At 51.6% G+C, this 27,765-nt stretch overlaps 10 protein-coding genes across 10 annotated transcripts; 4 read left to right on the top strand and 6 right to left on the bottom strand.

Moving 5' to 3' along the window:
• Nucleotides 1–385: 385 nt before the first annotated feature.
• Nucleotides 386–1,618, bottom strand: AYO21_06148 (hypothetical protein; the record flags this gene model as incomplete). The annotated part of the gene is made up of 1 exon (XM_022656112.1): nucleotides 386–1,618. The coding sequence occupies one exon, from the start codon at nucleotides 1,616–1,618 to the stop codon at nucleotides 386–388; it is 1,233 nt and encodes a 410-aa protein (XP_022511632.1).
• A 436-nt stretch (nucleotides 1,619–2,054) lies between these two features.
• On the bottom strand, nucleotides 2,055–4,511 carry AYO21_06147 (hypothetical protein; the record flags this gene model as incomplete). Its single annotated transcript, XM_022656111.1, has 2 exons — nucleotides 2,055–4,351; nucleotides 4,406–4,511. The coding sequence occupies 2 exons, from the start codon at nucleotides 4,509–4,511 to the stop codon at nucleotides 2,055–2,057; spliced, it is 2,403 nt and encodes an 800-aa protein (XP_022511631.1).
• Nucleotides 4,512–5,276: 765 nt separating this feature from the next.
• On the top strand, nucleotides 5,277–6,863 carry AYO21_06146 (hypothetical protein; the record flags this gene model as incomplete). The annotated part of the gene is made up of 1 exon (XM_022656110.1): nucleotides 5,277–6,863. One exon carries the CDS (start codon nucleotides 5,277–5,279, stop codon nucleotides 6,861–6,863), a length of 1,587 nt encoding a protein of 528 aa, XP_022511630.1.
• Nucleotides 6,864–7,752: 889 nt separating this feature from the next.
• AYO21_06145 (histone H2B) lies at nucleotides 7,753–8,287 on the bottom strand (the record flags this gene model as incomplete). The annotated part of the gene is made up of 3 exons (XM_022656109.1): nucleotides 7,753–7,931; nucleotides 7,984–8,055; nucleotides 8,113–8,287. The coding sequence occupies 3 exons, from the start codon at nucleotides 8,285–8,287 to the stop codon at nucleotides 7,753–7,755; spliced, it is 426 nt and encodes a 141-aa protein (XP_022511629.1).
• A 719-nt stretch (nucleotides 8,288–9,006) lies between these two features.
• AYO21_06144 (histone H2A) lies at nucleotides 9,007–9,574 on the top strand (the record flags this gene model as incomplete). The annotated part of the gene is made up of 3 exons (XM_022656108.1): nucleotides 9,007–9,059; nucleotides 9,174–9,466; nucleotides 9,522–9,574. The coding sequence occupies 3 exons, from the start codon at nucleotides 9,007–9,009 to the stop codon at nucleotides 9,572–9,574; spliced, it is 399 nt and encodes a 132-aa protein (XP_022511628.1).
• Nucleotides 9,575–10,304: 730 nt separating this feature from the next.
• Nucleotides 10,305–10,819, bottom strand: AYO21_06143 (hypothetical protein; the record flags this gene model as incomplete). Its single annotated transcript, XM_022656107.1, has 4 exons — nucleotides 10,305–10,378; nucleotides 10,434–10,512; nucleotides 10,587–10,719; nucleotides 10,785–10,819. The coding sequence occupies 4 exons, from the start codon at nucleotides 10,817–10,819 to the stop codon at nucleotides 10,305–10,307; spliced, it is 321 nt and encodes a 106-aa protein (XP_022511627.1).
• Nucleotides 10,820–11,446: 627 nt separating this feature from the next.
• On the top strand, nucleotides 11,447–13,056 carry AYO21_06142 (hypothetical protein; the record flags this gene model as incomplete). Its single annotated transcript, XM_022656106.1, has 5 exons — nucleotides 11,447–12,163; nucleotides 12,214–12,606; nucleotides 12,658–12,840; nucleotides 12,890–12,967; nucleotides 13,018–13,056. The coding sequence occupies 5 exons, from the start codon at nucleotides 11,447–11,449 to the stop codon at nucleotides 13,054–13,056; spliced, it is 1,410 nt and encodes a 469-aa protein (XP_022511626.1).
• Nucleotides 13,057–14,809: 1,753 nt separating this feature from the next.
• On the bottom strand, nucleotides 14,810–16,437 carry AYO21_06141 (hypothetical protein; the record flags this gene model as incomplete). Its single annotated transcript, XM_022656105.1, has 3 exons — nucleotides 14,810–15,966; nucleotides 16,058–16,110; nucleotides 16,160–16,437. 3 exons carry the CDS (start codon nucleotides 16,435–16,437, stop codon nucleotides 14,810–14,812), a joined length of 1,488 nt encoding a protein of 495 aa, XP_022511625.1.
• A 3,521-nt stretch (nucleotides 16,438–19,958) lies between these two features.
• On the top strand, nucleotides 19,959–21,066 carry AYO21_06140 (hypothetical protein; the record flags this gene model as incomplete). The annotated part of the gene is made up of 3 exons (XM_022656104.1): nucleotides 19,959–19,979; nucleotides 20,039–20,223; nucleotides 20,283–21,066. The coding sequence occupies 3 exons, from the start codon at nucleotides 19,959–19,961 to the stop codon at nucleotides 21,064–21,066; spliced, it is 990 nt and encodes a 329-aa protein (XP_022511624.1).
• A 3,907-nt stretch (nucleotides 21,067–24,973) lies between these two features.
• On the bottom strand, nucleotides 24,974–26,584 carry AYO21_06139 (hypothetical protein; the record flags this gene model as incomplete). Its single annotated transcript, XM_022656103.1, has 2 exons — nucleotides 24,974–26,441; nucleotides 26,538–26,584. 2 exons carry the CDS (start codon nucleotides 26,582–26,584, stop codon nucleotides 24,974–24,976), a joined length of 1,515 nt encoding a protein of 504 aa, XP_022511623.1.
• Between the last annotated feature and the right edge of the window lie 1,181 nt (nucleotides 26,585–27,765).

The raw sequence follows: 27,765 nt of genomic DNA, 5'->3' as shown, positions 1-27,765 counted from the left end.
CACGGACAAGGAGCATTGCTGATTTGTCCTTAAATCTCCAGGAGGCATGAATCCCTGTCCTGAAACATGGCGACCCATATACCGCCTAGTCCAAGGCTGAGACTCCAGACGCCGCACACGGATTCTCAACACAAGATCTGACCAGAGGCCAACGCTTTCAACCGGGCCAGATCCACCAATCCCTGGTCTCCTCGGTCAAATCTATCCTGAAACTCGATCCCATCCGTGGTCTGAGCTTGCTGATAATTTGGTCGATAAGCTGATGGAGATCCTGGCCAACATCCCTCATATCTGTGCAAGCGTTGTGCAGTCGGTATAACAACCAGCTTACTCCCCTGAGTTCAACGTCCCGGGAGTAACCCTCCCAGGGCCAACGACAACGGTACTAGTCCAGGGACATGGTAGCGACGTCTTCACAGTATCTTTTTTGTCTGGCAGAAGTGGTCCACCACAAATAAGCCGTCGTCATCCAGCTTCTTAGCAAGAACGTGAACCAGCCGCAGTCGCTTTGTGTTCCCCATCCAAAGTTGGCCTCGTCGTAGGCCCTATCGATGTTGGCCCTTCTAACACTTTGATATGCACGGAAAACTTCGTCCAGTCCTCTATCAGATCTGCATCCCAAGACTCTGGCGAACAAAATGGCGTCTTCCAACGCATATGCCGTGCTCTCGCCCTGAGGGGACATTGCATGTGCGGCGTCTCCCAATAGGATCGTGTGTTTTGAGCACCAATTGCCCCGTGGTGCAAGTTGATACACGGGATAGAGGGTCCAGTGATCCGTTGCTGAGATGATAGGATCGAGGAATTTCAGGGCGCCACCACCGAATCGACTTTTGATGTCCTGCTTGATTCTCTCCTGTTCTGCACCACGAGCCAGCCACCCTTCTCTCGATGCAACGTCCGCAGTCTCGGTGATGGCTGCCACAAACTGTTTCTTCCTCGTCGGCTCGTAGTAGGTGGTCATGAGACTGCCGCGTTGTGACTGACACAATCCCGTGTCTTTCCAAGGAATTTTTGCTCCGTCCTCCAACTCTGCGAACCCAAACACTGCGGCTATCCCAGTGTACAGCTGTCTTCTCTCCGTGTCGACAAGGCTGGTTCTGACAAAGGAATGTATCCCGTCGCACCCGAGAAGCAAGTCCGCGCTCAGGGTTGAACCGTCATCCAGCTGGACAGTCACCTCATTCTCCGTTTCGACAATTTGAACTGGATTGTGGCCATACACCAACTTGACGTTATCGAGTGCCTTGGCCGTGTCTGTAAGTGACTCGACCAAGTCTGCGCGCAGGATCCTGAGACCTTTGAACGCAGGCTGCCCAACCCCACCCCCATTCTGACCCTCGAAGTTGATCTCGCCGAGTTTGGCGCCGGTATAGATTGTGAACAATTCGATCTTGTCTATGCCAGTCCCCAAACTCTTTGCCCGGACTCGTGGCAACACCCCCAGGTGGTGCAGGCAGCGCAGGGCATTTGGCGTCAATCCAACAGCGCCGCCGATCGCTGAAGGCTGTGGGCGAATCTCAACAACGGTAATGTGTGGCGTTTCAGGTAGCCATTTAGTGAGAGCCAGTGATGAGGCTAGACCAGCAATGCCAGCCCCGACAATTACAACGTTCATGGCGGAGGGTCGAAGCTCAGTCTGTCGATGCGCGGTGAAGGTTTCTGGGAGGACGATATGCTTCTCAGAAGTTGTCAGGATCGTTTTATACGTTGCAATACGGTGGTTGAAGCTTCGAGTGTCTGCAAGGTCTTCGCTAAAGTTCAATGTGTTTGTGGCATTCGGAGCTGGACATGTTCCCAAAATGGAAGGCGACCGTATTCTCAGCTGCTCTATTGGCTGGTGTTTGGAATACTACTTGATTCAGTCCCTCGTACTCGGAATCCTACCGTGTGGCCAATCACCCGGTTTCCCACCCTAACCATCCAACACGAATTATTCATTCGATCTTCTTCGAGGCTAGGCCCCAGGCAGATACTCTTGAACGGTGCTCCGCACATGATCTCAGCACGGGAATAGACAGCAGGACCCCAGTCACAGATAATCCACCCAGTATTCAACCCAGTCCAGCTCTTGTGGTCTTGACGACATGCTTGATTGCCTCGAGACTGCCCTTGTTTCCAACAGCACCCAGTCCGACGCCTTCTACCCAGCCCATTTTCTCTAGCATCGCTCGTCCTTTGTTGTCGGCGCCGAGCTCCGGGGCAGAAGCACCGACAACGTCACCATTCATGTACGTCGCACCAGATATGACTCCGCCACCACCTCTCTTTGTTCTCGCAGCGCCTGATGTGGGAGTGCCACGAGATTTGTACGAATTGATTGGGCGTTTCGGGAAGAACTTTCTTAGGCTCATCAAGGCATCGATCTCCCAAACCGTGTCAATCGTGTATCTCGGAGTATGCGGACCTTTGGTGAGAACAGGGTAGCGCCCGATACCATGGCCCTCTTTGCCCTCCGACTTTGACTGCAGCTTGAGCGACTTGGCAAGCCGATGGACGGAAGCACGAGTTGCTGAGTCCATTGGGGCCAATTTCAACGTGTTAACTTCTTCAATCAGAAACTGTCGGATTTCTGCTTTGATGGCGGCCGGATGATTGCGTTCGGATGCCTCCAAAAGAGCCGCCTCACGCTCCAACAGCTTCTCGCGCTTGCGAGACGCCTTCTTTTCGCGGTCTTTGTTCCAGGTACTTCGCAGTCGCTCAGCAAGGTCCTCATCCTCCACGCCGAGGTCGAAAGGCAAGTCCGACTTGCGTCCCTTCTTCTTAGGTCGGAGACTGGGTCGGTCAAAATCCATGACGTCGAACGCGCCGTATGGATCCTGCTCAAGGGCATCCGCGAAAGCCGTGGCAGATGGGAAAGTGTCACGCTCGCGTCGATTTTTCTTTGACTTGACGCGGCTGGAAATATGCTTCTTCGAAGAAAAGGGGATGAACCCATCGCCAGCTGCAAACTCATCATCTTCGTCCTCGTCCTCGTCCTCGTCCTCGTCATTGATCTTGTCGTCATCCTCAACCTGCCCATCAAACAAGAGCAGCTCGTCGCCACCCATGCCTAGCTCTTCCTGCTTTGCTAACGTCCGAGCAATCTGCTCGTCTGTCATCCGAGCGGTGCGCTCTAGTATGCGGTCATTTTCATCCATCTCAGATTCCATATCATCATCAACATCATCTAAAAGCTCGTCGGCCTCTGATGATTCGGAGTCGGTCGAGTCATTCGTAGTCTCTTGGATTTTCATGGCCCGAATCTCCTCAAAGATGCGGATCTCATCAACAGCAGACGTCGACTTCAACTTTGCGTGAGGCACCCAGCGAGGATCGCTCGAGTCTTTGCCAAGTGCGCTGACGAGGTATTGTGGACCACTGGGACGTGTACGATGTCGTAGAACATGCCTGACCTCGACGATTTCCTCATCAGTGGTGCTGAAATCATCGAAATCTTGTAGATCACTAGAGTTCCAATCAATCGCTTGGTCGACATCGATAGATCCTCTAGCAGCTTTACTTGTTTTTGAAGTTCGCAGGTGGACCTTTTGCTCGACCGGGCCGTCAAAGAACCGGAAATGTTCAGTTCTCCTTCCAATCTTGACCGAATGCTTGGTCTCAGGAATCTTGTCCTCGTCGCTGTCATCGACCGCTAGGTTTGCAATGTAGTCATTGATGATAGCTTCTTCCTCTTCCTTTCTCTGAAGGCTTCCTGGTCGACCGCGAGCACGACCACGGCGGTCAACAGCTTCGTTCCGTCGTGGCGGCAGAATATTGTTGAACTTGTCCAGGCCAGAGGAGCTGGAATCACGAGTGGTCGCCCCTGCGGCCGCAGGAGAAGTATGAGGTGAAGGTCTTGTCTCGACAACTGCAGGCTTGGTAGACACTGTGGTCTCTGAGCTGGGAGGGATGGCCGGCTTCGCTGGACGGTTCTGTCGTCCGGCGAAAATGATCTCTTCGGAAGATTGCGACGAGATCGAGTCTTTTCTTACCCGGGGCTCCCCTACACTCAACTCGACTGGGGTCGGATTGTGATTCTTGGACTGTTCGTTCCCTGACGCGTGTGATTCAAGCTCCTTGGGTTGAGCTTGCTCATCATTGTGAGAGGGTTCTTCAGATGATACTGCCTCCTTCTGGGATTGTTCATTCTCTTTCGCGACCGCAGCTATATCGTCTTGTTTCAGATCTCCGGCACTTATGAACGTGATTCTCTGCTCTCTGAGGCGTGTAGAGGCCCAGGACATAGCATGGCGCTCGGTATTTCTAGCCGTCTGAGCCATGCTCAGAATCGACTTCGGGGGATCGGAAGAATTCAAGTCTGAGAAGTCCTGCCAGTCGTTGACAAGACCACGGTGGGAGGCATTGGGTCCTAGCTCATCTCGTTAGAATTCAAAAGGAAGGTAAAGCCTCACGCCTGTAGTACCTCTATTAGGGAAAGCAGACTGGCTGTGCTGCCACGTCGACGGGGAGTGATTCTGCTGTCCTCCATTCCGTTTCTTTCTGGCCTGCGCTCGTTGACGAGGACCCATGGTGAGCGGGGTGCCACAACGAAGCGAGTTGCCCCTCTTCCAACAGTGAATTTCCGTCAATGAGTGTTACTTAGAAGTGAACATTATAAGAGTCAACAGGATAGAAATGCAGAATATCAAATACCAGCAATCTACTCAACGAGTGGCGATGTGGACCATACATACAGGTGTAGAGTCATGTTTCAGCGCTCAAAGAAGACTTGGGGGTGCCGTCCCAGGTGGAGGGAGCGATCACAGGAAAATGCGCCCGCAAGTTCCACCAGTCACACTTCACCTACAGCCCTGGTGGCTCTCAAGCCGATCTTCCAAGCGACTCCACCCCGAATCGAGCCTGGCCTGGTGATGCCTCCTAGCAAGGCTGACGTCCGTGTGTATCCTCCGTAGGCCTGCACCCTTGACTGCGGTGAAAGTCACCTCGCACCTCGCACCTTGCACCTACATCCGTGCCACGATCCAGCAACAGCTTCAGTGTACCACATACTATCATTAGTATTGTCGAAGAAACCTTTGCTTGCACAAGCTGACTGCCTAGTCCTCGACAACCTGGAATCCCTCCGAGTTCTGTTTGCATCCCTGCACTCCTCCAAATCACAAGACTCGTCACCGATCCTCCCTGAGTTCAAGCAGAAAGTGGATGACTCTCTAGTTCTGCTGGAACCAACGAACCAGTTTCCTACTCAGGCACTGACGCCGTTCGGTGCTCTCCTATATGCAATATCCTCCGGGCTTCAGAGCATTCCTCTCCCATTCCAAGCCCAAGACGTCATGAATGGCGTCGACGTTAAGCGCTTCGTGCGCTACTTCTATGACCCTCCACCAAAATATGATGACATGTCAGGCACCTCAATATGGCTGCTTGGAGAAGAGTATCAGGCTGCACCGCCCAAGCCGGTAACAACAACGGACCACGACGATGTGGTTGAAGTCGAATCCTCGTCAGATTCCCATGACCCTTCTGATACGAGCGCTCTGTCATCGACAGCAGATCAACCCACACAACAGCAACCTCATGAATCTCTATCGCACAATACAAGCAGTTTTGATGATGCCCAGCATGTCACGGGAGGAAACAATCTCCCGTCACTGTCGAATGACCCTTCCGATCGAGGTTGGCCCATCGCGTTTCTCGATGACTTCGAATCTCGGATATGGATGACCTATCGTTCCAACTTTACGCCTATCCCTCGCTCGCAAGAGCCCGGTTCCACTATGTCCTTATCGTTTTCCGTTCGCCTACGCAATTTTGCCGAGAGAGATGGCTTCAGTAGCGATACAGGCTGGGGATGTATGATCCGCTCAGGACAATCTCTTTTGGCAAACGCTCTGGTCATGCTCCATCTGGGGCGGGACTGGCGGCGACCTCACACATATACCAACCGTACTGTGTCTCCTCCAAATGGCCACTGCCTCAACTTGCCTCCCGTCACCCAGACACAAAGTGAGGCCTCTATCCTTTCTCTCTTCGCCGACTCCCCCCTCGCCCCATTTTCCATTCACCGTTTCGTCCAGCACGGCGCATCCGCCTGCGGCACACATCCAGGCCAGTGGTTTGGGCCTTCTGCCACAGCATCATGCATCAAAGAGCTCTCCGCCGAGTGTGCTGCCGCAGGTCTACGAGTCTACGTGACCCCATCCGCGAGCGAAGTTTATGAAGACAAGTTCCGCAGCATCGCACGCGCCTCCGCTACCGATTTGACTATCAGACCTACATTAATACTTCTGGGAATTAGGCTGGGACTGGACCGAATTACACCGGTCTACCACGAAGCCCTCAAAAGCAGCCTCACATATCCTCAGTCAATTGGGATCGCGGGTGGCCGGCCGTCCTCCTCACATTACTTCATTGGGTGTCAAGGGGACCTCTTCTTCTACCTCGACCCTCATGAGACCCGCCCAGCCCTGCAGCATCACTCTGACCCAAGCGAATACACCGAGGAAGAAATCTCCACATGCCATACACGCCGTCTTCGAGGGTTAAGAATAAGTGAGATGGATCCCTCTATGCTTATCGGTTTTCTCATCAAGGACGAACAAGATTGGGAGGACTGGAAAAGAAGGATTAAAGAGGTCAAAGGCAAGGCGATTGTGTCTGTCTTTGACAAGGAGCCGCCGGTGCCTGGCGAAACAAGCGAGAGGAAGGAGGCTGTGGACGAGGTGCAGACATTCGATGACGAGGATGAGGATGACGAGACGGTGACTGTCACAGGGAAAGATTGTGATCAAGCCAAACCCGAGGGCGAGGGAGACGAGGATGGTATCAAAGTCGACCGCCAAGTGGCGGGAGAGGTGCAAAGCGATCCAGTCCATGTTGGACTCGCTAGCTCGCAAGATCCCGTCAAAATCCAAGGTTAACGGTCCTGTGGCAAGGGAAAGACACTGTCAAGGTCCTCTGGCTGCAGAAAGACGTGTCACCTGTGCAATGATGAGTACGACGCTACGCGTGACAAGAGACAAACAAAGAGTATCACTACTAATATGGCTAACGACTACCGGGGGCTTTGGAGTATCTGGCCTGTCAGGAAATGGGAATTGGGCAAAGACTATCTATACGAAAGGGGAGTGTAGTCAATCTTTTCGGCGTTTTTGCTGGTTGGGACCTGAATTTGGATCAATCTGGTCGTGCTCGGAGAGACAAGCATCTCCGCCTGTTCGGGCAGCTGTTCACGAACAAGACGAATGTTTTGCTTTCTCGACCGTGCGATCACCAAACTGTCCCTGCACATTGCAGAGAAACGCTGTGGGCAACAGGCCCTGTTTACGTTCGCGTGGTTCATGTCTATTTTGTGGCGCCTCTAGCGCGCAACCCCCTCGAACGCGTACCAAAACAACGAGTCCTGGTATCCCGACCCTCGTAATTTCATGCTAGTAATTCCAGTGCGCCGAAGACAAAAACAAAGATCGGAGACTGAACAGTTTGATTTCATGCTTTCAATTCGAATGTCTCACAAATCCAGCAAGAACTGAACCTCTGAAACTTCAGGCTTCAGCGTGGTGAATATTGTACATAACGCGAAAGCTTCTCTCTGTAGAGACTCGTAAAGCATGATTGCTGTTGATGAGCAAGCATGACCGTGGACAGCTCATCACATTGTCAATAATCCCCGATTCCCATGACGCATCGTAATGTGTTGATCAAAAACCCATTTCAACACCGTTGTTCCATTTGTGCCCACAACCCCATTTGCAGAAAACACGCGCAAAAGCCCAAGAATCAACCATCCCCATGAATATTGAAACCCAATTACTTGCTTTGAGAAGAATATTTGGTGACGGCCTTAGTACCCTCAGACACGGCATGCTTGGCAAGTTCACCCGGCAGGATCAATCTGACGGATGTTTGGATCTCGCGGGACGAGATTGTGGACTTCTTGTTGTAAGCAGCAAGCTTGGAGGCTTCGGTGGCGACGCGCTCAAAGATGTCTGAGGTAGACGTTAGAGTAGGTATCGAATCGCGGAGCACGAAGTGACTTACCGTTGACGAAAGAGTTCAGGATGGACATGGCGCGGTTGGAGATACCAGTGTCAGGGTGGACTTGCTTGAGGACTGAAGAGACGCGTCAGTACTGAATGAGGCGATTCGCGCGAAGGATTGAAATCTCACCTTTGTAGATGTATGAAGAGTAGGTCTCCTTTCGTGTCTTGCCTCGCTTCTTCTTGTCGCCAGAGGGAGCGGCGGCAGTCTTCTTGCCGGCTTCCTTCTTCTCGGCAGCGGGAGCCTTTCCAGCTGGGGCCTTGCCGCCAGTGGTGGGCTTCTTCTCAGCAGCTTTTGGAGGCATTTTTGGTGATTGAATTGATTGCGCAAAAAGCGACGATGGATGAAAGTAGTAAGTGAGATGAAATTGACTGATGGAGGCGTATGAGCGGGATGATTGATGGATGGATGAAGGAGGAAGGAAAGATGGAAGTGTGAAAGGTGGGTGACGGCGACTCTTATACCAGGCGCAAGTGCGAGAGGGAGGGCGCGGGTTGATGCGAAGTGGCAGACGCAGGCGGTCGACTCCAAGGGGTTGATCCGGGTAACAAATTGCGCGATTTTCCCAGCGTATTGTTATTGTGTCGATTTTGCTAGTTTTTGATCCAGTCAAATTGCAGGATCACAAATCTTGGCAGAAAGATATGGTAACGCGATGTAATGCTGACTCGTATTGTCAAACTCATCAGAAAAGTCATTTTTGATCATTCCCTCCCTCGCGCCACGATTGGCCCAATGCGGGCTCCGTGATCTAGCGCACTCCTCTCCCGCTGCACCTTTCATCACAAGTCCTCCAAGGTTGATCTGGAGGCGCGACTCAACTGCCCACCACCCGCATCGCCGCCTATCCTCACTCCTTTATAACTGCCCTTCCCTCCCGCCTTCCATCATCGCCTCCTTCTCTCTTTTCATCCATCGTCAACCCAAGTTTCCATCACACACTCTGCACCAGCTTTCTATCTTCACTTCATTTCACAAACTCCAACTTCTCAAACCAATCCCAATCCCATCCACTCAATCAAAATGACTGGCGGAAAATCTGGCGGCAAAGCCTCTGGCGGCAAGAGCGCTCAATCGTAAGTTTATCACCCTTCCAAACTTGTCGCATCACTCTGGATTCGATCTGTGACATTTGGTTGTGGCCTTTGCCACGTTGAAACTGTTAGACCATGATGCTAACTATACCGCAGCCGATCCTCAAAGGCGGGTCTCGCATTCCCTGTCGGCCGTGTCCACCGTCTCCTGCGGAAGGGCAACTATGCTCAGCGTGTTGGTGCCGGTGCTCCGGTCTACCTTGCTGCCGTGCTTGAATATCTTGCGGCTGAAATTCTCGAACTTGCCGGCAACGCCGCTCGTGACAACAAGAAGACCCGTATCATCCCTCGTCATCTTCAATTGGCCATCCGAAACGATGAGGAGTTGAACAAGCTGCTGGGACACGTCACAATTGCCCAGGGTGGTGTCTTGCCCAACATCCACCAAAGTACGTTTCTGCCTACACGAGATTCCACAAGACTTGCCCATACTGACTATCACAGACTTGCTACCAAAGAAGACCGCCAAGGGCAAGAACCCCAGCCAAGAGCTGTAAGCTCGTTCTGCAAATTTCTTCTGAACTGGGTTTTGAATGGGAGTTTCACGACAAATGCGATCACAACGCGGGGTTTCAGGGGTTGGGCTGGCCAGGTTTCACAGGCCTTGTTTTCAGAGTTTGTGCTTTATCATCGGACGGCAGGGTTGTGTACATTATGCTCATGGCATGCCTACTATCATCACGAACATGGATAGGAATGCAAGACGGGGCATGAGACATGCAAATGGCAAAGCGAATGGCTTTGCAAATGGTGATCATTAGACAGCAAATTTAATGATCGAAACTCAAATGGCAATTCATCACAAACCTGCTTCCTTTCTCGTTTGTCTTACGTGGGTGCAAGAAGCAGAGCGCAAATGAAAGATTTCTCGATAACGTGTGGCCAAATTCGCGGGTTGACATGCAGATTGCACTCGGACCAGGTAAACAAAACACTAGATCTCAACGCGTTCGGGTATGCCCATGATTGAATGATCCATTTGAACATGAATCCTGGGGAAATAGGAGTGCAAGTAACCGGCAATAGAGCATAGATCGGCTGGTTTCCACAGACAGTTTTGGCACATGAGTTCTCGAGAAATAGGATCGGAGAGGGACACTGGAGGTTCAAGTTCTCCAGAGCTCTTTTTAGCAAATCAACCTTTGCGGTGAACGAGGTGTTTCTTCCGCTCTTTGCGACAGTATGTACAAGTTCTCCACCTATCCATCAATGACACCACAAACCACCTCATAACCTCTTGACAAACTCTCTCGATGGTGGCGGCAAGTCTGGGGCTGGTAGATTTCGTTCATATTTCGAGCCTGTAAACACGACAGATGAGCCACTGTACTGCACAAATGTTGTGGGCAATCTCACCTCCTGGGGCAGTTGGTGGTCTGTAAGGGTCGGGGTGCTTCCATTTCCGTAGCAGTTTTTCCGTCTCATTAAAGAGGATCTGGTGCCACCACAGGTCAGCCTGGTTTTCTGAGCTCGAACAATAGGTTCATGTGCAAGAGGCCATCTGCGTACTCTTTGTTGTCTTGGATCTGTGATATTTCTGTTCGCATCAAAGAGTGACCGGATATATACTGCTTGGCCGCGCCAGAGGTTTCGCTGCACGGCCCAGTCAAGCGCAAGCTTCAGCGACCGCCGGTAAAGGTTTCTGATGGCGATTGAGTGAGCAAGTGGGCAGACAATATGTGGCTCTTTGTCCTTCAAATCACTCACCGGACAGCCTTGACGTGAGGACTGAGAGTTGCCATGCTGGAGAGCCCTGGGATCCTCCCCACACTCTCGCTCAGTCAATAACCGAAAGGAGACGCCCACGGAAAAGTCGTGCACGGTGAGCTGCGTCCCCAGATCTCCGGCCTGACGCTTCTGTGTTTATGTCGATGGCTTGACGTCTTGCTGAAGACCTCTCGTTGAGTGTGTAATGGAGATGAGTCGATTGGAGATGCAGTTGGCACCTTGCGCAGGCTTGGCGTCCAAGCTATTGCCGGTTCTCGCTGCTGCTCGTCTCCGGCTACAGTTCCAGTGGCAGCAAGGGTGGAGCGTCTGGCCCAATGGCCCAATTCCGCCTGCGCGACTTTTCCATCCGGACGTCAGTCACTGCGTATGCCCAGCACAGTCCAATTAGAGCTCGGAAAGAGCTTTCCCTTCCCAGGTCTACAAAATCAAGAGGTCGATCCCTCTCCGCCTCTTTTCTTTTCGAGGTGACAACATTACAGTCAGGAAGTACCTTTACTTCTCTGTCCTTCCTCTCATTCTCTTCTATACCAAGCGGCGGTCCCCCCGCCTCGCATGCTACAGCCTTGAGCTCCTTCGCTCTCTGGAGCATCGATTACCCTCGTTGTGTTGCTGTACTACGCTCGCCGGACCAACTTTCCAACATGGCCTCTCTCCGGCTTCGACGGACGCCAGCCTTGGGCTCTGCGCTTGCACTGCCAAAGTGTGGTGCGTCTTTACGCACCCGCACCTTTAGTGTTCTCAGATCGAAACCTACACCTCGACAAATCTGCGTCTCGAGCTTACGGCCGTCGATTGCGCCTACGTTCGCCTCCCTGGCGCAGTACCAGCGGTTTAGTACCTCGCCTACCCGCTATGAGACGATTGTCAAAGTGCCCCAGATGGCCGAATCCATTTCTGAAGGTACGCTCAGCAGTTTCACGAAACAAATCGGGGATTACGTCGAGCAAGATGAGGAGATTGCATCTATCGAGACGGACAAGATCGATGTCTCGGTCAATGCTCCGGAAGCTGGCACAATAAAGGAGTTTCTCGTCAATGAGGGAGACACTGTGACAGTCGGGCAGGAAATCGCGAAGCTCGAACCTGGTGGTGGAGGCGGTGGAGGCGCTAAAGAAGCAAAGGAAGAGCCCAAGGAGCCTGCTTCAAAAGAGCAACCTACGAGCTCAGATCCTGAGCCGAAGAAGGAGGAGCCGAAGAAAGAAGAGGCCCCTCCCCCTCCACCCAAGAAGGAAGAAAAGCCCGCTCCACCTAAGGAAGAGAAGAAGTCTTCGCCGCCTCCCAAAGAGGCGAAGAAACCAGATGAGTCAAAAGCTGGAATTGAGTCGCCATTCGGCAAAGGCACAAGAAACGAGAACAGGGTAGGCAGGCATATGGCAATGTCCCCTCTATGAAGGCTAACGTGGACCAGGTCAAAATGAACCGTATGCGTCTGCGAATTGCAGAGCGTCTCAAGCAGTCCCAGAACACTGCTGCTTCGCTAACCACGTTCAACGAAGTGGACATGTCCAACATTATGGAGTTCCGGAAGAAGTACAAGGACGAGATCCTGAAGAATACCGGCGTCAAGCTTGGCTTCATGAGTGCCTTTGCCAAAGCTAGCATTCTGGCCATGAGAGAAGTGCCTACTGTTAACGCTTCTATTGAAGGTCCGGGTGGTGGCGACACCATTGTGTACAGGGACTTTGTAGATATCAGCGTTGCAGTAGCAACGCCCAAGGGCTTGGTGACACCTGTAGTCCGAAATGCAGAGAGCATGGAAATGATTGAGATCGAGAAGTCCATTGCAGATTTGGGCAAGAAGGTGAGTGGCCCACACGCTGTGGTTATGGCTGGTTCTGACTTGGAGACGTAGGCTCGCGATGGAAAGCTCTCTATTGAAGATATGGCCGGAGGTACCTACACCATCAGCAACGGCGGTGTCTTTGGGTCGATGATGGGAACTCCCATTATCAATCTGCCTCAGACTGCAGTGCTCGGGCTACATGCTATTAAGGACCGAGCGGTGGTTGTCAACGGCAAGATCGAGATCAGACCAGTAAGTTCCCTTGACTACGTGGAGAGTGCCAAATGCTAAGGTTGGCTAGATGATGTACCTTGCCCTGACCTACGACCACCGTCTGCTGGATGGAAGAGAGGCGGTCACGTTCTTGGTGAAGATCAAGGTAAGTATTGATGCTACATTATGTGTTACTGTGTCTGACATGAATGGTAGGAATACATAGAAGACCCGCGGAAGATGCTTTTGGCATAATCTCCTGGAGCGTCACTGCGTGGTGGAAGCCTACGTGGGAATGGATTGTACAAAACTCGGAAAATTCAGAAGCACGCTTTGTTTGCGAGATGCATTGAGCAAGGATGATGGGCACTGGGTGGACAGTCAGCACCTCTGTCCTGGGTGCGCAGTCGAATCTATGAGTAACAAAATCCAATGTCTCTGTTGTTTTCCTGAGGTCGTGAAGCCAGACTAGCTTGTGCATAGGCCATGAACTTGCTGAAGATGGTCCGCGTCTGTCTTGGTTGCCGTATTATTCCCAAACACAGCCAAATTCCTGCCTGGAGACCAGCTTGATTGCCTATCTAGGAGTGCATCCCTGACCAATTGGGAGGACTCGGATCCGGTAGAACTAGTCTGCTGGTCGGCTGGATCTCGTGTCTTCTGGCGCCTCCATGGTCGCTCACGGAGGAAGGATTCGTTATCGTTGGAACTGACCGGAAGTTGTAGCGCAGCTCGACTCGTTTACGAGGACAAGGAAATCTCTTCTTCTCCTATCCAGTCCAGTCCAGTCGAGGGTGGATGTTGTGATAGATGTAATGGATGATCCGGGTGTGGTGTGGGGACACGCGCAGATGCAGTCCCGATGGAATCAGTCCGACAAGGTCATCGTCGTTGTTATTTGGACCGACACGACCGACACCAACGACAGACACTTGTTTGAATTAGTCCGCTGTCGGGAGGGCTGTGCTCGGATTGCTTTGGTAGGCTTCGTAGGCGGACAGCTAGCCTTGTCAGTCTCTTCTTGCCCTAGAGAGGACTCATCTCTCGCTCTCTCTCTCTCTCACACATGTCTCGCACATGCATCCATACTAATCCTTCGTATCTACCTCGTACGTAGTAAATAGATCGCTCAGTCGCCGGAAATGCCGGATGCGCATGATATGTAGATCGGGGGGGTTCACAGTGCGGTCGAACGCACGACTGGTCATGCTGCATCCCGACGAATAGTTTAGTTACATTGAAGACATTGACATTGACCATTTTTTGAGCTGAAAAAGAAAATGGCCTGGTCAGTGTGCCGCACGGTTTAAGTGTATCGTCCCCATGATACGTTTTTCCTACGGACCGTATTGTTGTATTGTGAGTGAAGAAAATGCAATACAGGTTGAGTTGTTGGTTGGTTGATTGATGGTTTAATGGTGATAGATGGATGGGGATTTAATTTTCGTGTATCTGGAAAATAAAATAAAACATACATAGTACACCACGACAACAATAATAATAGCAACCACAACCACCACACACTATTTAATCCGCACACGTCTCATATGACCATGCATACAGATTCAATAATCTCACCATATCCCCCCAAAACCATCAAGTGGCTTCAAACACACTTGAACGGTCACAGGACATGGGATCATAGAATCATGGACATGTCAGGCTGCATGTATCGCACCGAGACGAATACATCCCTCTTTCCCCGTACAAGGTCCGGGCTGTGAAAGGGGCATTTCCTGCGGCTGAAGAAGAGAGTATGCATTCAAGATGGAAATCTATACCGCCACTGTCACTGCTTGGCCGCACGAACTCGTCCATAACTCGTTCTTTACTGGAGACTCTCTCAGAGAGAGAGATATATATACGTTGCTATTGCCACACCAGCTTCAATGCAAGGGAGATCAAGCTCTTGAAGATTCACGTGGGAAGAGGGTGAAATGCACACACCACCAGCACATGTTAAGATCTAACACATACACGTAGGCTAGTATCACCACTTCATCACCAACTAAGACGTCTGCATCTTCAAGGCCGCAGCGATAATCCCCATGCCCGCCTCTGCAGATGTCCTGCACGGCAGATCCGGCGTCTTGTCCTCTTTGTCCCTCGTTTCCACCACCGAACAGTCCACCAAGCGAGTCTGTTCACCGTCCCAGCACATCTTTCGCTTTGCAACGTTAAACGCCTCCCATGGCTCGAGACCGTGAAAGAAAGCGACATACGCCTCGGACATTTTATCCTGTGTCGCTTTGATCTGGGGATAAACTCGGGCCGAAGGCTCGTAAAAGGTCAATGGAACCCCAAACGAGTGCCACGCGTACCCATGCAGAGGACCCGGGAAAGGATCAACGACGGAGATTTCATATGCGTAGACGGTGGTGCCCTGCTCTGCGGCGTCCGAGAGCATATCCATCGTCGGTCGTACAAATGTCTCTTCAGTCGCCCATTCCGTAAGGGTCTGTAAAGCATCATGACCACCAGAGAACAGGGCCTCCCCCGCCAGCTCCGGGGCAAGTTTGCGCACATGCTCCGCAAGCACTGCATCCGGCAGATTCTGAAATGGTGTCAGAAAGAGTGCTGCTTCGTCCTTTGTGTGGCCCATGATGATCCTCGAACACCACTGTGGCACACTATCCCAAGAGGTGGTCAACTCAAACCAGTTGGGATCCTCGATGGGCAATGAAACGCTGCCATCGAACAACTCGACAAGTCGACCTGCCGACAAAGCCCGCAGCCTCGCCAGTTTCTCAGCGTCTGACGCATCTTTTGCTATGCCTGCCGATTCGACAAGTTGATCGAAGGTAGCCTGTGCCTCCTCAAGCGACCTCAAGCGTGGCTTGGGGCTGGATTGGATCAGGGCCTGATGGAAAAGCGCGTGGCCACCTTTCAAATAGCAACAGACTGATGCAGCCCCGGCAGACTCGCCGGACAGAGTGACGTTTGACGCGTCTCCACCAAAGTGATGAATCGACTTCTGAATCCACTCAAGCCCGATACGCTGGTCATTAAGGCCTTGATTCAGAATGGGAACTTCACCAAGCGGCTTTGCTTCTTGTATAATCTCCCTCGAGCTCAAAAAGCCAAAAACGTTCAGCCGGTAATTGAGAGTCACAATGACGATCGGCCTCCCAAGATCCATGGACCTTCTCACAAGGTGGTTGTCATCTGTATTCGGGGTCAGCATGTCATATTACCAAACTTGAGGCGCTGGCACCCACTAAATTCAGTCGTGTTATCACCGTTGTTGAAACCTCACCCGTGTATCCATACAAACACCGGCAATCTGGAGTGCTCCGCAACACCCACAGACTGTGGAGGAGCATATATATTGAGGTGTAGGCAAGTGGTCTCATCGCACCTCTGAGACATTGACAATTTCTCAAACATGTGGTGCATCATAGGGTGGATGTTGTCGGTCTTTTGTGGACAGCGAGGTCCATATCGAGATGCATCCAGCTGTCCATCGAGGAGACCAAGGTCGACCCGCCCGGCTGTTCGGAATCGAGCAGGAAACTGGGCGTAGGGGATACCTAGAAAGTTAGCCACGCCCTGCTTCGATCTAGACCCATTGATTTGCACGTCTTCGGCCCGGAAACTGAAGTTCTCTCGAACATTGTCGAGTGATATGTTCTCCATAGCTCGTATCTCGGTGTCAATGGTGCCTGGACTATTGGAAAGGGGAAATCGAGACACCACCGCTCACGACAACGCAGGACAGGGAGATTGATAAAAGAAATTATACATAACAGGCTGGTATTGCTACTCGTCACTGTGAGTATGTCCACTCCAGAGTCTCCCTCCTCCTAACGGTGGGACTTCCAGTAACGCACCACGTAGAGGTCGGCTTGTCGGCAACGGACCGCACAAGAGCAACAGTGTCGCACGCCACGAGCTCATCGGCACAACAACTCGGGTCTGAGAATGTGACTGCCATGGGTGAGCACTTTGCGGTTGGTCGACGATGGATCGTGAGGCTCGAGTTAAGAACCCCAAGACCGTTAAGCAACGACCAAGGCTTGCTAGAAAGAGCAACGCCACCCAATTCGAACCGGGTACAGAGTGGTGTCCTAAAACCCATAAAAATTTCGGTGGGAAGGGGATCGCGTCTGCTCCACTATAGGCTGCGCTTAGCCCAAAATGGCCAATTTTAGGCTTCGCTTTTCGAACAATGAACTGTCACGGGAACGGGTGCGGACCAATTTTACTTTACATACATCATTTCTCCCCGTCATTTGAAGCTCTTTATTTTGCCACGGAGTCCGCGCCCAAGAGAACCAACCGGGATAAAGCACTCGAAGAATGGCGGATGGAATGGTGCTCGACAGAAAAAGGCAAGCATTTGCGGAAAATTGTCGGCGGTTTGCCATCCAAACGAGCTCAACGACTATATGGCCCACTATTGAGGAGTCGAGCATACCTCCTCACATAACTCCGAACCGGCTACTCCTGGCTGGCAACATACGCAAAGCTCCATCGGTTTGTCGAAGAGGACCGCTGTCAATGCGGGGCAATCGAGACGGTGGTGCACGTACTGGTGAACTGCCCCAAATTGAGGACGCTGAGATAACAGCTGCAGAAGAAGGTAGGTGATCCAATGGACGGCATCGCACTTATGCTCGGGGGGATACCCCGGAACGAGCAAGGCAACGTAACAGGCAGGTCAGTCAACAGAGAAGTGGTAAATGCGGTACTGGATTTTGCGGACGCATCCCAAAGATTTCGATCTAGAGCACCGGCAGGGTCTCGACGGCTGGGTCGAAGACAAAGAACACGATAGGCCCCGACGAGGCACAAACTTCGCTCATGTAATGGTATAAGTGTACGATAGATATTCAAGGATAGCTTTAGTTAGTGGCTCCCTGCATATCCCTCGGGATAGGTCAGGGTAATGAACAAACCAAACCAAACCAGACACTGATATTTGGGTCATTTTGATTCGGAGTTTAACTGCAACATTTTCCCTTCAATTGAGACGTTCTCGAGTGTTTTCAATTCCTTCCAGCGTGGGCTAAGCGACAATCGAGCATCTTCATCGCCACTGCGAATTCCGGGATATTGGTGCGCGGTCAAATTCAAAAGCTGCGACATCGTATAGCAGACAGACCTTGAATGTCTTTGTTGTATCATCTCAGGGTCATGATACAGTAGGATATACAGTCTCCCTTGGTTGTCGTCAAATACGTGATCATAGTCCCAATCCGATAGGACAGAAATGGCATCGTCTTCTCGTAGGACAATGCCGGTGGCGAAGGGTGCCAGAACATCTTCCCCGTCTTTAATTTGTTTCTGATAGAAGAATATTACTCCTAAGCTAGGAGCTACATCGAATCTGTCTCTTTCGCAGTTCAGTTGCTGTGACGAGTGGATGGAGGAGGCTGATAAGTTGTGTCCATTGGCCGGCCAACCTTGTTGACATGTCGTACAGCTGCACTTTTTAAGACGACCACTGCTCGATAACTTCATTAAATCCTCCCATGTGTAAGGGAGAGAGTGATAATACTGGGAACCACCAGAGGATATCCTCCCAAGATCGAGCGAGAAATTTGTGTAGACTGCGTATGCATCCTGAATCTGCCTGGAAATTGGTTGTACTTTTGACATGCGACTGCTGGGATATTGCTCCTTGAAAATTGTGAACAACTTCCAGGTTGTAATGCCGAAATATTGACACAATTCAGAAAATTGAGCGTATAGCATCTTTCGACGAAACATTCCCAGGAGGTTTAGCAAAACATCCTCTATCGGGGATGTATAGCTAACATAGATCAGAGCGGAATCAGAGCTAAGACTTCGTAGAGCATACACCTTGTCGCGAGGCTCTGAGCAGTGAAAAGTTCCAAATTTTGCGAGAAGGGTCTGGATATCCTCTGATGCAGCTCCTTCAGCGCAATGAATCCAGTATTGGAGTATTGAGTTGACTGGGGAGCCTTCCATGATCCATTGTAGACGTACAAACATCGAATGTTGGTTCATCAAGGCCTCCATAGTGACAGCGAAATATAACCAATGTGTTCGCTTTGATCCGCAGACTAGATGGAGTTTTCGAGCAAGGAGGATCTCTTGAACAATCCACATCCTTTTCCAGTACGTGCGACTGCATAGATTTTTGAACGCAAGGTGAAGACGGGGTCTTTCGTCAAATAAACGGTGCTGATTGAAGTACCAATCCTTGGGTTCCAGTGACTTAATCGTATCAGCATCAGAGCTGGCTTCTTCAGTAGGAATGTCCATTCTGTTGAGGAAGTCAAAGCACTCATCGCTGTCTTGTCTACTAGGACCTAACCAGGAGAAAACTTCCGACGCATTTCGAAAAATTTCATGCATTTGGGAGACTTGCTGGCTTTTTTCTGTATCATCAGCCTGGTTGATACAAATCGCGTCAATCCATAAACCTTTAAGACCAGTCGCGGTATATTGATGGAGGAGACTTGTCAGGAAGTTGACTAGATTCTGCGAGATGTGGAGACACCTGCCGTCAACTTCAATCATACCGGTATAACCAGACTTGTCCCCCCATTCATATGAGAGACAGGTGTAAGATAGGCCAAGTGCTTCAGATATAGAGACGTTATTCTCAAGGGTACATCGGATGACGCCATTAGCTGCCTGGCTTAAGAGATGAAGGAGTCGAATGTATTTTCCCGAGATCCATGGATCGAGTGGCTCGTACTGGAATGGCATGAGTTGTGTGGCATCCCTCATCGTTCCTATCTCCAACGGCGCACTGCCTGTCTTCCGCGTAACACATGTGCTATATTACACGCGTGGTGTACTGTAATACGTGCACGGCGAGTGACAGGGCAGGGACAGGGACACAAAGGAAGCACGCGATAAAGGACAAGACGGCGTTGAAGAGTTATCCAACTTTGCTTTGAACTACATCAGGCTGGGCATTAGGCAGCAAGTCCAGCGGAAACGTGGCTGAGGAAGTCGTTGCGGCTGGGATGATTAGATGGTCAAGAGTGGCGCAGTAATCATCCTTACGACGGCACTACTCGACCGAACTTTCAACATGGTCTTCCGCAGATCCCATCGAGACTCTCTCTCTCAAGTTCTGTTCATTTTCCACCTTTTGATCCGCCCTTGGTGCTGGTGCACTCGCACAATGATGCAGAAAGGGAGATGAAGCGCTTGCGAACAGGCAGAGCCTGTCAACAATGTCGCTCGTCCAAGCGACGGTAAGTCCAGAAAAAAGAACGCAGCTGTCCACATCGGAGACGTTGCTCTGACGATGTAGCGCAGTTGCGAGGGCGGTCCGCCTTGCAGAACCTGTGTGTCTAGAGGCACAGAGTGTGTCTTTGACCAGGACCAGCAGCCAACCTCTCATCGAGCTCTCCAAAATGATCAGGACGGAAGTGAGACTTCGTGGAAAGTCGATCTTCCCTCAACAGCCTCGACGGTTATAGCTTCTCTTCTTGACAGGTAAGTTGTCTTCAGAGGTAACAGGGGTCGATCACTCTCTGTCTGACTGGGGTTGAAAGATATTTCTCTGCGATCGCGCCTCACTGGCCACTTGTTTGGGAGAGAGAACTCATTCAGGATCCCTATCCTTCTCCGCTCTTACTCCGTTCAGTCTGTCTTGTGTCGGCTCACTTGGCCGGCGCCAGCGCCAGTACAACCGCCCTAGTCGAAGACATCACTCGGTCCATTCACGAATGCTTTGATGCCTACGAGCTGCTTTCTCTCCCTACACTGTCGACACTGCAGTCGCTCCTCCTGCTGCTCGCCTCGCCCCGGTTTTCTCAACAGTCCATGATGACAGCGTCCGCGTGTCGGATGGCCTTGACACTGGGGCTCCATCGACCACACCATCCTCGACCCGTGCTGTATTGGTCCTGCATCGTGGCTGCGCGCTGGGAGTCTTTGAGATCAGCGAGTACCCGCTCAGCTGACCGCGTGTGCTTTGATCTCGAAATGACGCCGCCGCAAACCGAGCCAGACCCATTGACGATCTTTGGCGCCTTGTACCATCTGTTGGCCTGCGCAGACAGAAACAGGGGGCATCTGGGGAGTTTACCCATCATCTTGCGATCCCAGGATATGTACACGCGGGGTACAATAACGACCAGGACGGAAGATGATCCCTCCACCAGCATGTCGGGACAGGATCAGGAGACTACACAGGCTCTTTTGGAACCGCTTGTCCAGTACCTGTCAGGGGCTGAATCAAGCACCAGCGATGTTCCGCCAACGATAACGACAGATCTCTCATCCGTATTTGAGCTCAATCCGTTCCACTATTGTACTCAAAAGCCTGATAAGTAAGGCTTGGGAGCACAGTGGACGGTCATAGACTTTATATCCCGGGTTGAATAGTGGTTCAGGGCACGAATTGGCACCTCTACCCTCTGATTTTGACCTGTTGCATGCACTCTCGTGCTTCTGCATACACGACACGACGCATTTGAGACAGCGTCAAAGAAATCTTCGCTTCTGGACCGTTGGTGCAGGCCCGTGAAAATTAAAGCTTTTCTGGAGACCTTTCAAGTCCAACAGTCGCCTCACTCAACGTTATATAGCCACACACACGGGTCGTGAACTTCTGGGAATCCTTTCGAAAGAACATAGCCACGAACATGCCTACACCAGCCTCAAACGCATCTCCTCGTGGTCGTCGCTCTGTTCGGCGACTGTTTGTTTCGAGCTATGCCATTTCCAAACTTGAGTTCCTCAAACGGCATAGCGGTATTCGACGCAGCTAGCCAATGGAATGTCGTGGTTTTGGAAATCTGGGTTAGACTGTTTTTCTTGCTATGCTACGCTTGTCCTGCCGCTGGCTTCGTTGCATCCTGGTGTGGAATGAGTGTCTGCTCGCTACCTGCCCAGAGTACATGATCCCACGTCCTGGACGTAGTTGGTGCGCAAGATATCTCGTATCCTTGATCCTCTTCGGACGAGGACCCCTAAGTATCTATTACCTTCCTTGACGATGAGCAAACAATAGCTGGTGGTGGAGTTCACTCGACATGGTTCCGTTGGCTGAAAACATAGACAAGTGTGTGGTCTTCATGAGGATATACGTAGGTACCGTGGCTTATCATCATCGAACAGCCTGGCAAGCGCTGGAGACAGGCAGCGTGGACATCTGTGTCTCCAAGCACGGGCACCAGGAGAGTTGCTGCAACAGCGAGATTCCCTTTAGAGCAAAGGGCGGTCGAATTGTTACCCTGCGAGGCACAGTCCATCCCTGGCGACGATGCTGCGACGCCCCCGCGTGGCAGGTGGCAAACATTGTTGGGCCACGGAGTAGCCTAGCCCTCTTTCAATTTCTCTGCCATATGGACAATGGTGCGTTGCAAAGTCCAATAGTGACGAAAGTGGCACACTTTCTCTCATTCCCGTCCAGGAGCAGCGCAGTCCTTCCTTTGAGGTCAAAATCAGTACCTGCCATCGTCAATTCTTGAGTCATTCCCTTGGATCGCAGAACTGATATTGCGTTATTTGACTTGCGCCCCCCCTCCCCCCCCGGGTCGAATTGCCATCAAACTGGCTTGGGGGAGAGAAAAAAAAAAGTCCACGGTATCGACGAGGAACCGAATTGGGAGAGTTCGGTGTGGGTATTTGTGTTACCTGAAGCGCAAAGAAATTGCACTTCTCCTCTAGACAGAGGCAAGCGGGAGAGACCCAATCCGCCCATGAAAAATCGTTCGTAATCATCGGGAGCCATCGGACGCACGGCATACTCAACATTTGAAACTCATTATTGTTCCTGATCGACCATTTGGCTGTCCAGTGCCCAGTGGATTAGTGAGAGACCACGCAAGGTGTTTGCACGACGAGCTGGTAATTGCCTCAAAGCTGCAGGACCAGGGCCGTTCACACAGCATCGGACATGTTTCCACTGCACTCAGAGGCAAGAACTTATATCTAGGAGGGATGGGGGCCGATTAGTACTTGTAGGATTATTGTGACTGTGCTCCACAAGCATGGAAGAATGCCGAGTTGGCCACCATCGTTCAAATCATGGTCGTTTGATTCGTCATATTGATTCGTCAGTCGTGCCTGTACAAGTGCAGGTCGATATCGAGCTCAGTGGCACGCTAGCTCTCGTTACCCTCCGGCAAAAGCCGTGAAGAGGTTGTGGAGATCTCAGCCTAACTCGGGATCGAGCACTGATAATGTCAAGGAATCTCTATCTTCTCTCTGGGAAGCCGGAAATAGATCGGCAAAAGCTCTCCTGGAGGTTGAACTCTTCTGAGTAAACTTCCCTTGCAAGTTACGTGGCTTTTGGTTCGGAGGTAACCAGCGTCAAATGTTTCATAGCTAGCTATCAACAAAGCTTTTGTGTCCATGTTTACCTGTGACACTAGTCGGAATGTTTGGAGGCTTAGGAAACAAAGGACTTACGCAACTTATCGTGCTTGGGGTCGATTTCCAGGTGCGAGTGGGTTGAGGCATGGACTGCCCTTTCAGACCAGATTGTGACTCTCGAGCTCTGAAGAGTCTAAGACAGAAGTCCCAAAAAAGAGTGATTCGCTCATCGGTATGGTCTCATACATCGCCGCCACTTAGCTGTAGGCAAAAGGCCAGAGGAGCTGAAGCGGGGCTTCAAACGGTGCTCGTCGTCGACTTGTGCTTCGTAATAGCGCTCGGATGTCGAACCATGAGACAGCACGAGGGATCATTAGGCGCTATGGCCGAAAGTTATTGAAGGCAAGCCAAAGTCCCTTCAACTCGATGATGGGTAAGCCAATCCCTCGTACTTCGTGGCATACGAGTAGAATGGCTCCCAGCCACAGCATTTCAATGTATCGAGCCATCAACCAACCGTGCTTGCGGGTTGGATATCTGGTGCAGTGCCAACACCCGTATGTTCTTGTTGGTCCACTTGCTCTTTCTCAGTAAGGCGCATCATGCCTGATAGGTTGTTCTCCTCCTCCTTGATTTCCGCGAGGCGAATCAAGACCAGTTGACTTGTGAAACACAGTTTGATCACCAGCACTCGCCAAGGGATTACCCACTGTCTGGGATATCGGTAAATGGCATTGGAGAATGGGCACTCATTCCTGGAACTCGTAAGTTCCCTCGCGGAACAGGCGGCAGACGCGAGATTTCTTGGGGCGCCTGGCAGGGTACCGAGTACTCGCACGGACTCGAGCTCTCGAGGTAGACGTATGGAGTATAGCGCGCAAGGGACGGGTAGCTCGCCTCGATTGACCATGCCGCACCTGTTTCGGTAGTACTTGTAGTTCTTGTAACCACGCTGATTCTTTTTGTTTCTACAGGTATTGTGCCAGAGTTCAAGACCTGGGCGTGCAAACGGACACTGTGAAGTGCAGAGGTGGAGGTCCAGGGGTTAGGGTACGAGTAGAACCTTCGTGTCCACAAGGTTGACTCCTGCGACTGGTGAGGCTGCGACTGAGGTCGGGCGCATGTGCATAAGGTATGGAGGACCCGTAGATTCTCACTCGTACACCTGCAGCCTCAGGATCAGCCTACTCGTAGTCAACCTGGCTGATTGTGGGTACTCATCTACCAAGAAGGCAAGGTAGACTTTGTGGGAGTCATGTCGCTGCAAGGAGGCTGTCCATGCACGAGAAAGGGTCAACGGGAGCGGTGAAGTTGGGTCGTTGATGATTGCTACCCAGGCGCCCCAGAAAACTTGCCTGCACCACCCAGCCAATCGTAATGCGATATTGTCTTCGAGAAAGAACCATCAAGCAAACTTGTGTGAATTGTCTGGCTCGGACGCCTCATCAAGGAGAAGTAGAGCAAGAGACTTCCAAATCAGCAGAGGCGGTCGAAAATGCCTCATCGAGGCCTGTTTGCATTCACTCCAGCAATCAACATAGCATCCTTGTAATTGTACATTTGAAAATGGGAACTGGTTCAGCCTGTACTCGCCTGGATCTTGAACTCGGGGGCTGTAACCTCGAGTCCTAGGCATGAGTCTCGTTGAAGTGACGGCCTCGACCTCTTCTCCCAACTGAAGACAGTGTCTCTCGCCGTCCATACCATACCACGCACACCTTGATGTACACCCACCGTGAACCTCCTTTTCTCATCCTGATCTTTTCCGTATACCCAACCCACCTGAAATCCATGATCGAAATCCAATGCTGGATCATCCTGCCCTCTCATTTTGCCATAAGCCATCCCATGTTAATGCAATGCTTTCTTTCCAAGGCAGCAAAAGCCCTCATTCGTCATATTTAAACACAAGTTGTCGAATTTATTCTTCTCTGTAAACAGCCCACCCATCCTCCTCCCCAAACCATGCTCTCGCTAGGGCCGCACCGCTCTCGGTGGGCTGACTGAACGCCACTTGCGCTGGCTCAATTTCCATCCCGTAAATAAATTGGCTCATAACACACTCTAGAAGATTGTTCGCAATGCCTTTGTGACGGAAAGCCTTGCTCGTCCAAATTCGACTAACGCCCACCACGGCTGGATATGTTTCCTCGGAAATACTGATGCTTGATGGATGCGATGATGAGGTGGGACTTGCAATCGGGGTGGGAATTTGCGGTTTCTGCGCCATTCGATTGCTGTCCTCGTCATTCGTTTCGGTGGCTGCGGGTGAAGCCGGACCAACAGGGTTGAAGTGAGAAGTCAGAGGAATTGTCTCGCTGGTTGTGGTCTCGCATGGTAGGACCCGATGGGCTTTGGTGATGCGCTCTGCTAGGCAAATACCGACACACTTATCGTCGATAATATGCAAGAAAGCCTTGAATCTGTCGCATTTGCGGCCACCTGATTCCTCGTCCTTTTCTCCGTCTGGAATGCGCTGGCTCCACAACTCCTCCTCTTTGATATCCACGCTGCCGAGCTCCTTGTTGACGATTCCTAGCACCTTCTGAACCACGCGTCGACTGGGGAGGGCCATCTTTCGATCCACCACAACAACACTGCCCGGGATATGCGAGACCTGATAGCACCATCGCATCGCTGACTTGAGAAATGCTTTTCCAAGTTCAATGCCCGAGCTGTCACGATTGTGGTACATATTGTGCAATTGCGTGTCTTCTGGAAGTGAAGGCGTGTAGGACATTTGGCACTGTGGACATGTTGTAGGGACAAGCGGCTGACCTAGATCGAGTATTGTTTGAACGAGTTTCTGTTTCGGTGGCGCCGGCTTCGGGACCTGTATTGTTGGTTGCGCCGCGGGCGTCCTCTCCGGAGCCGGCTGAAGCATTGGCTCGTTGCCCGAAGAATGCGAGCTTTGAACGCGTGTGCTGGAGTTGAAAATTTCGCAGAGCGGTTCGGAATCGTGACGCGTACTTCCAGGCCCACTCGGTCCGCTCCTCTGCTCCTCGCGTTTCCGCTTTGCGTTTTTGAGATCCTTCTTCTCTTTCTTAGACTTGTCGAGGAACGAGAATGTAGGCTTTCGAGCCTTGACATTAGGCGGTGTTAGTTGCAAGCCAGGCGGTGGCGAGGAAGGTGGCGTGATTGTACTAGAGCCCATGTCTTCTTCGTGGGACTCTGCAGAGAAGACGGTGCTGTTCTTTCGGGAAGGTGAGGATGATAGAGCCGCGACACTGGTTTCTCGAATGGCGCGTTCGAGGCTGTCTTCGAGATCGAGAGGGTGGATTGCATTCTCGCTCGACGCCGCGGTAGAGGGCGCGTTCCAGGCGTCGTTGAGGCAGAGGCGCTTTGGTGGACGATAGTCTTCGCCATCCCAAGCGCGCCGCACATTGCGGCTGTACGTACGCATGAAAAGGCCCCTGATAAAAGAAAACTCCAAGTCAGCTCGTTATCACTTGCAGGGGTCCTCAAAACCGGGGATAATAACATACCCTTTGTAGCTGTTTGTGACGGTGTAGGGATAGACAGCAGGCGACATTGTCGCGCCGCAAGAAGGCGTATTCAAGAAAGTTCCAACTGGTACACGAAAAACAACAAGGTGTAGGCGAGAAGATATTGGGTGACGAGTTATGTGATGAAGAGTTGCAAGATGTTTTGGAACAAGTACAGGTGTGAAATGGGGACGCGTTCCCTTGGGGGGAGATGGTTTCGGGGATAGCTTTGATTTAGCGGGCGACGGGGGAACGGTCTCGGGTTGACGATGCGAGCCGGGGGTGCGCTCTGAGAAGAATAATAATGGATTCGGTGGTTTCGGAAGATTGAGGACTAGGTCTTTGGGTTTGAGCTTGTATGGTGGTTGTCGGCAATAATTGCGAGGGGCTCGAGGGGGCTTGACGAAGTCTAGAGCTGATGCTAGCTTTGGCTGAGGCCTTTTGGGTGGGTGTGGGTGAGAGTGCGCTGGGCCCCGGGAGCCGCTGGCAGCCACTCGCAGTCACTGACAGCCACTACCAACCAGTCCAGTTAAAGCGTCCAGGGGGTCTGGTGGGGTGAGGAGGGGGGCAAATAACTTTGGAATCTCGCCGATTCCTTCCTTCTTCCTTCGCTGCACTGCCCTGGCACCTTGTGCAATCGAGGTGCAGAGGCTCAGCCAAGCGAGCGAACTTGTTGTGCACCCTGGCTTGCCTGGCAGCCGTGCTCGTGCTGTCGGCAGAGCGGGCTTCCTTGTGCTGACTGATCTGCTGCTTTTCTGCTCACGGCAGCCGATCCTCAAACAGTCAGAGTGTGTCCCTTCTTTCCCACTTCTTTTTTAGGCTGTACAGGGGGGGGGGGGTCGAATAGGAGGCGTGCTCGAACCAAGTCGAGCCGTCAAAAAGTCGGGGGGTTTCTGAGGGTTGCTGACAGGTACGATGTAAGTACCTGGGTACGTAGCTGGCTGGAAGATTGGTAGTTGAAAGGTAAGAATGATAGTAGAGGGTCGAAATCCAAGATGTTTGTGTGAATAAGTAGGCAGATGGTCTAGGTCTTTGATCTCGCCGGGTGATCAGGTGCCCAGGCTCGTGATAAATGGCCCAAACCGTGACGCGAGGAATACAAGAAGAATACTCGGTATGGTGTACCAGTTCACCACCGCAACGATAACTGTTTTGGAAGTACGAGAGGTCCGTGGTGAGAGGCCCTGCTCTAACGAAAGGAAAAGGTAATGAATGATAAATGTTTAAG

This window comes from Fonsecaea monophora (assembly GCF_001642475.1).
Source record: "Fonsecaea monophora strain CBS 269.37 chromosome Unknown Scaff41, whole genome shotgun sequence".
NCBI lineage: Eukaryota > Fungi > Ascomycota > Eurotiomycetes > Chaetothyriales > Herpotrichiellaceae > Fonsecaea > Fonsecaea monophora.
The sequence above is the reverse complement of the archived record's forward strand: the minus strand, read 5'-3'. Positions and strand labels throughout refer to the sequence as shown.